General features: G+C 64.5%; 1 protein-coding gene across 1 annotated transcript; it reads left to right on the forward strand.

Annotated features, from left to right (window-relative positions):
- The first annotated feature begins 228 nt into the window (after positions 1-228).
- On the forward strand, positions 229-6,950 carry TLDC2 (TBC/LysM-associated domain containing 2). Its single transcript, XM_026070781.1, has 6 exons — positions 229-261; positions 1,762-1,923; positions 2,960-3,112; positions 4,498-4,593; positions 5,969-6,042; positions 6,815-6,950. The coding sequence occupies exons 1-6, from the start codon at positions 229-231 to the stop codon at positions 6,948-6,950; spliced, it is 654 nt and encodes a 217-aa protein (XP_025926566.1).
- Positions 6,951-7,412: the final 462 nt, after the last annotated feature.

Consider the following 7,412-nt stretch of genomic DNA (forward strand, 5'->3'; position numbering starts at 1 on the left):
GGAGCCGGCAAGGTCCTGTGCCGCCCAGGAAGGGCAGGGAAGGCAGTCGCACCACTCTGCGTCACAGGGGTGTGCGTGGGGAAGGCCGAGGTGCTGGGCGGCTGGGGAAGGGCCCTGGATAAACATTAACACCAGGGTGTTATTGAGGTCTGCTTGCAGCGCCAGCCCTGCTCACCTGCCCCAGGCAGCCCGGCTCTAGGGACCGTCAGAAGCACCCACCCGCCTTCGATGAAGGGTCTCCGTGTCTGCTACCACCTCCTGGTAGGTCCCGCACGGCAGCGGCCCTTGCACAGGGCCACAGAGCCCTGGCAGCCGCGCGTTGTCTCCGAAGCAAGCCCTTGCATGGGAGCAACCAGGATTTCCTGGCACTGGGGCAAGAGTTGCCTCTGGGAGGCAGCAACCTGAGGCAGGGCCTGGCCCGGCCCAGGTGGCTGCCAGGCAGCTGCCGGGGGAGCCCCAGGTAGAGCTGGTGGGTGCAGACGCTCCGCGGGCCAGCTCCCTGCCTGGTGGCGGCAGGGGTGCAAGCAAGGGGCGAGATGGGGCACACTCTGCAACCTGCCCGGTGCCAGAGGGGTTTAGCCGCTGCAGGGCCCATGGGTCACCTGCCCTTCTGGAGCTGGCATTGCTTGGTCCCTCTTCTCCTCTCCAGGTCCGTACGGTATTTTCTGCCCGTCCCCTGCCACCAGCAGGCAGGGAAGGGTGGACGAGCCTTGCAGGGACAGGCGGTCACGCAGGGCCTGGGAGAGAGCGGCCCCGTGGAGCATGGCCCCATGCCATCCTCGGGGACCCCGACCCCCTCGGGGGACCCCAGCCAGCTCTGCATTGCTGCGTTCCCTCCCTCAAGTGCAGGGTGCCAGACACCCCGGTGAGCTGAGCTGCCCCACACAGCCCCACAGCTACAGGGACCCCCAGAGCAGACCTGCCAGAAACCCCTGGGGCTCATCAGCCTGGGAGCCCGCGTGGCCCAGGGCAGGTCTGCGAGGCCTCATGCCATCGGGGCCAGGCAGCAGCCCTGTCCAGGGCATGGGGACAGCAGCTGCCGCGGCCACCCACCGCCCGCCCTCGGCATCCCACTGCGGCTGCCGAGCTGTGCGGCACAGCCAGGCAGGCCCGTTCCCGTCACACACCCATGGCAGCACTGATTTTTCAGGCTGTCGGCTGAAATGGCTCAGAAATGACATTAAAATATAATCTTTAGGAAGGGTGGAAGAGAGAGAGAGAAAGGATCTTGGGGTTCAAAATCCCCTCCCTTCTTTTGGGGTTGAGGACCTGGGCTGTGCTCCGGCGTCCCTTTGCAAATGTGGGCCATGGCCAGGTGAGACCAGTGCCATGAGCTGCTGCCACCCATCCAAGCCATCCTTGTCCCCCTCCGTGCTCTGCCGGCGGGCAAGGGGACAGGCCAGCCCCCTCCCTCCCCACGGGGAACTGCTCAGCAGAGATTAGAGGCTGTCAAGCCCTTCAGGTGAGGGTTGTAGAGCTGAGATTGTGGAAGCTCCTCTCTGGCTGGCTCAGCACCCTTGTACTTCGCAGGCAGCAACGGGCCAGGAGCAGAGCAGGAAGCTGGGCTGGAGGCTGTGCCAAGGAGCCCCCGGGCTGGGGAGGCTTTTGAGCCCCTCTGTCTGGCCTGTCCCCTGTGCAAGGTGGGGGAGACCTAGCATGGGGCCAGGTTCAAGGATCCTGCAGTCCAAGTGCCCCTGCTCCCTTGGAGGCAAGGATGCTGGGCTTGTAGTGGGGGGATACTCACCTCCCATCTGCCCCCAGACGGACCTGGATGAAGACCTGCCCCCAGGATGTGCTGAGCCAGCTGACGAGGGGCAGCCAGGCAGGGAAGATGCACCCGAGGAGCCTTCACCCCCACAGGAGCCCTGCAAGCTGCAGCTGAGTGGGCCCAGCAGCATCTTGCAGGACAAGGAAATTCAGGAGGTGAGGGACCATCCTGCCAGCACAGGGACCGCAGCTCTGAGAGCCCCACCACCACGCTCGGCTCCCTGGCACTGTGGAGGCATGGCCTATGTCATGCCAGGAATCGGTCCAGTGCGAGGCTGGACTGGTGTTGCCCGGCCTGCCCCCAGGGCTAGCTATCGCCCGGCTGCGAGGCCCAGGCCCAGCCAGTGCCCTGCATTCCTCAGGAAGGAGCAGTGAGCATTGCCCAGCACCATGGCAGAAGAGGAGCCCGGCGCAGGGCAGAGCCCCACATGGATTCCCAGCACAGTGCCCCCATTACCAGCTCGCCTGCATAGGCCCTGGGGGGATCAGGACAGACTGAACTGCCATGGCCAGGCTGGGGGTCCCCAAGGGCCCCCTGATGGGAGCATGTGGGTGACAGCCCTGGAGGTGCCAGACCCCACACCCTGTCAGAGCATAGCAAAAAGGGGCACCTTGCCCTGCACTGCCTGTTGGGTGCTAACCCACTCCAGGGACAGCGCTGTGTCAGTCACCTGTCCTGTCTCACACCACTAAGAGCAACTGGCTCCTACCCTCTCTGAGGGACGATGCCCCCTGCTATTTTCATCTCTGGGCCCCCAGGCCTGGGAACTGCTTCTGCCTGCCTGCAGGCCCTGTGGCCTCCTCCGAGGGTGCGCGGGGGGATCAGGATGCTCGGGGTGGCCTCTCTAGAGGATGTTTGGGGGATGAGGGTGCTCAGGGCAGGGGGAGGATGCTTGGGGGCAGCCTCCAGGGAGGTCGCTGGGGGGCCAGGAGCTCCCACTGCAGCACCGCCCTGGTGCTGCCCCAGCACAGGCAGGGGATGGCTGCCCCACATCCCCTCGAGGGGAGCAGAGCCCAGGGCTGAGCAGGGGGCAATGCCTCGAGTCCCCAGCTCCCTGCAGGCAGCTGGGGGTTCAGTTCAGGAGGAAAAGAGCTAGGCAGAGGCCTGGGACTGCTGTGGGACAGGTCCTGCTGGGCAGGCCAGCGGGGGGGAGCAGCCTGCCCAGCCCTCGCTGACCGCAGTCTGCCCCAGCTGGTGCCCCACCTGCCCCTCCGGCTGACCCAGCAGCCGTGGAGCCTGCTATACTGCACCACGAGGGATGGGTTCAGCCTGAAGACCATGTACCGAAGCATGAACCACCTGAGCTCCCCTGTGTTGCTGCTCATCAGAGACACTGAGGCGCAGGTATGGCCAGGCCCTCCTCTCCTGGGTCCAAACTGAATTGCATGTGAGCCTGCAGGTCAGACCTCTCCACACTGCAGCAAGCCCCAAAATGCCATGGGGGGCAGTGGGCTGAGGCCCTCCAGGCTCTGTTCCTCACCCAGGCTTCCTCGCACAAGGGCTTCCCTTGGCATGCAGGGGCTGAGCAGACACCGCTGGCCTCAGCAAACAGCCACAGGTCCCCTGCGGTGCTGCTTCACCCTGGGGCCTGATGGAGGCTCTCCGCAGTGCAGGGGGATGCAATGGAGAGCGGCGAGTCCCAGTGCGCTCAGAGCACAGCCAATATCCTGCCAATGGGCCTCTGTGCGCTGTGTGTGCTGGGGGCTGCCAGGAGCCTGCTGCCATAGGCGGCCATGGCCTTGGGGGGGGGGGGGGGGTCACACAACCCACCACACCAGGCCAGGTCCTGCGTGGCTGACTGGGGGGTCCAGCCCCACACCCCAGAAACTCAGAAATCAGGAGGGCTTTCTGCAGAGGAGGAGATTTTTTACATAACTAACTACTAAATTTATGGACTCACTAAATAATTCAGGTGGGATGAGACCTCCAGGGGCTCCCATTCAAGCCCTTGCCCCAAACAGGGCTGACTGCACTGCCAGGCCAGGCTGCTGAGGGCCTCATCCTGCTGAGCTCTGAGTATCTTGGCAGCTGCTCCGGGTCCCATGCCAGGGCCGCATCGCTCATGGAGAAGAGTTTTCCTGTATGCCCAGGAGGAGTTTCCCTTGCAGCTTGCCCTTTGGTCTTTGGCTGAACACCGCAGGGCTCAGCTCTGTCTCTCTGGCCCCATCAGGTGATGGAAGATGCAGTGAGATCCCCCCTCTTTGCCAGGCTGAGCTGATCCAGCTCTCCCAACTTCTCCTTGCACATTCCGTGCTCCAGCTCCGTCTGGCTCTGTAGCCTCTGCTGGACTCGCACCAGCATGTTGGTGTCTGCCTTTTACCAGGGAGCCCAAACTGGCCCCAGTACCAGGGGGGGGACGACCTCCAGTGCTGAGCGGAGGGGAAGGATCCCTGAGCCAGCCCTGACACCTGGGGCTATTCCCTCGCAGGGCATTTGCCTGCATCGCGCTCCCTGAGGTTTCCCTTGGCCCACTTCTCCGGTCGGTCGAGGTCCCTCTGCACAGCAGCCCTGCCCTCTAGTGTAGCCCGCCCCCCCAGTTCAGCACCAGTCATGGGTTTGATAAGTTCTTCTTTTCTTTCGTGCCATTTCTTCAGAAGAGCAAGGTAGGATCCCTATGACTCCTCCTCCAAGAGCGGGATCACTGAGGAATTCACCATGTTTGCCAAGACTCCTGCCAAGCCACATCGATGTGCGATGCTGTAACCATCTCCCCTCTCCTTCCCTTCCAGGCTTTCGGTGCCTTCTGCGCCTCCACCATTCACCTGAGCAACCACTTTTATGGCACCGGGGAAACGTTTCTCTTCTCCTTCTCCCCGGAGCTCAAGGTGGGGGTGGCTCACGCCCTGTGAGGGGGAGGCCACGTAGTGCTGCATGCTGCCAGCGCCGGGGGGGAGGGGACACCCCCCGTGGCCGGGGGGCTGGCGATGCCCCGTGCCCCGTCCTTTGCGGGGAGGTGCCCGGGGCACTGGGGAGGGACAGCCCGCGGTGCCTGAGCCGGGTGCCACAAGGGGCCCTCGGTCTCGGGGCGATACAGCCGTGCCTGCCCAGCTGCGTCGTCCCGCTCTGCGGCGGGGCTGGTCCCCGGGCACCCCACCGCAGTGCACCGCGTTGGCCGCCGTAGCCCCTGGGGGCTCCCTGGGCGCCGAGCACCAGCCCTGCCTGCCGGGCCTTTCCTCCCTGCTGACCGCCATCATGGCCCCCGGCAGCGGGAAGTCCTCGGAGAGCCGCTGCCCCCCGCGTGTCCCTCACGTCGCCGGAGCCCCGCAGCCGCACGTGGGGCACCCAGGGCCCGCCGGGGAGCAGGCCCAGCTCCGCGGGCCACGGTGCCCACCGCGGTGTGGCACGGGCTGGGAGAGGGCAATCCCGGCTCACGGCAGCAGAGCCCAACGCACAGGGAGACGAGCCCGCGGAGCTGCCCCGGGCACCCCAAGGAGCTCTGCTTCGGCAGCGTCAGGCTCCCGCTCCCCTCCGCAGGCCACGCTGCCACCCTGACCGCTCGCCGCAGCCCCGCTCCTGCAGCTGCCCCAGCCCGGGCTCCTTGGGGAGGCCGACTCGGCCAGAGCAGCTGGGTGCGGATGCCCGTCCCCAGGCCCCTGGGGGCAAAACCGCTCAGCATCCGGGGGAAGCGCTCGCCGCAAAGCGACTGCGGCCAAATCACTTCCGTCAGGCTGCACCAGCGCGGCAGCTCCGGGCAGCGAGGCACCGTGCCGCAGTGCGCGCGGCGCCCACCAGCCCCCTCCAGGCCTTGCGATTCACTCTCAATTAGTCGGGACAGTGTGGCATGAAGCTCAGCCGCCCCATCCTCGCTCTGGGGCCCTGCTGAGCTCTGGGGTGGGTGGGTGACACTTCGAAGCTCACAGCGTTGGGGTCGACTCTTGTTCTTCTCACCTGGCCTTAGCTCAGCACCAGCTGGGACAGGCACTGCCAGACTTTTTGTTCTGCAACCATGGGCTTGCTTTCGCCATACTTGCATGACTCCAGATACTGAGGCTTTAAGCCGTAATTGAAGCCCCACCACAGACCTGCTGGCAGCTCTCCTTAGGCAGGGCCAAGGGGCCAAGCTCTGGCCCCGATCCTGGGCTGCCTTCACGGCACCAACCTGGGCACGCTCCCACTGCCCGGGATGGGGTTGGAGGGCTGGGCTCGGGGAGCCTGTGTCCCAGCTCGCAGGTCCCAGACTGACTGCTGCCTCCCCCACAGGTGTTCACGTGGACGGGCAGGAACAGCTTCTTCATGAAAGGAGACATGGACCTGCTGATGATTGGTGGTGGCAGGTAGGAGCACACCTTTCCCAGGGCCATGCTGGAGGCTTCACCTGGCTACAGGCTTTCCCAGCCCTGAACTCCACCATCTGGGAGCAGCCAGGGCTATCGTCCAGGCACAGTCAGTGCTCAGCACGCTGCCTGTGAGGCTGGGGACCCACCGCCGCCAGGCAGGGCCACCCCTCGTCTGCAGCACAGCGCTCAGCACCAACTGCAGACCTCCGACCTGGGGAATAGCTGGGTTTGGGCATGCACCAGTGCCGTGGTCCGGCCAAGGCAATGGGGGCTAATCCAGGCTGGGGCTCCCACCAGTCTTTCAAAGCTGAGAACACCCCAAGAGCTCGTCCAGATGAGCAGCACTGGCTGTTTCATTCCTCTGCCCCCCACTGCCGGCAGGACTGCCCTCTCCCTGCCTGTGCACAGAGTGGCCTCACTGGGGGGCTGCCTACAGCAGGGATGGCTGCTTTTTCCCTCACATCACCCCTGTACTAAGGCACTTACTTATCTCTGCCCCGTCCCTCATGCCTGCGATCCTCGGCTGCTGCATGCATGGGCTACAGAACAGGACGGTATCCCAGCACAGGGACACAGAGTGGGTTGGTCCTATGGGATGGTGGTTCTGGAGGTGCTAAACCAGCCCCAGCCTGCAGGTTTAGCTCTGCCAGGCTCCAGCGCGGTGGGCTGGAGCACCCGTTAGCTCCCTGCCTGGCAGTCCTGATGCATTTGGAGCTGTGGAAGGGGGCAGAGGAGCCCTCAGCTTACCATGCTGGTTGCATCTTTCCAGTGGTAAATTTGGGCTGTGGCTGGATGGAGATCTGTACCATGGAGGGAGCCATCCCTGCGAGACCTTCGACAATGAGCCCCTCTCTCCACGGGAGGAATTCTGTATTCAGGCCCTGGAAGTTTGGGGCCTGGCCTGACCCCAGCTACCCATATCTGAGACCAAGCTATATGGGGACACTTTTGAACTGGATGTCTCCCACACGGCTCCCACTCCAGCACCCTTGGAGCCTGCCAGGACAGTGCTCAGGAAAGACCAGCACCAGCTGAACTGCCTTACCTCTGCCTCCCTCCACTCTGTCCCCACAAGCCGGTGTTTGTCCCCTTCCCTTGGACTCTGTACTGGCAGCCGCACAGCTGCCTGGGGGCAGCACAACGGGGACAGGCTCCAGTGGGAGCTTGACCCCTGCAGTGCTGCTGCTTCCACACCATGATGCAGGACCAGGCAGGCCCAACCACTGTGGTATCTCTGGGGTTCCTGGATGGCAGCATTTGAAGAAAGCAGCAGGGAAATTCAACAGCAGCATGCCATTGGCAGGACACCGACGGGAGCCGCGTGCTGAGACAGCCTCCAGCACACCGGCTGCTGCCCAGGGGAAGGC

The sequence above is a fragment of the Apteryx rowi genome, unplaced genomic scaffold, assembly GCF_003343035.1.
Source record: "Apteryx rowi isolate R43461 unplaced genomic scaffold, aptRow1 scaffold_318, whole genome shotgun sequence".
Lineage (NCBI taxonomy): Eukaryota > Metazoa > Chordata > Aves > Apterygiformes > Apterygidae > Apteryx > Apteryx rowi.

Excerpts from the sequence above, each read along its gene's own strand:
- TLDC2 (XM_026070781.1), top strand. The coding sequence starts at position 229 with ATGAAGGGTCTCCGTGTCTGCTACCACCTCCTG. Across the intron at positions 4,594-5,968 it reads CCTTCTCCCCGGAGCTCAAG|GTGTTCACGTGGACGGGCAG; the intron begins GTGGGGGTGGCT and ends CCTCCCCCACAG. Across the intron at positions 6,043-6,814 it reads CTGATGATTGGTGGTGGCAG|TGGTAAATTTGGGCTGTGGC; the intron begins GTAGGAGCACAC and ends GCATCTTTCCAG.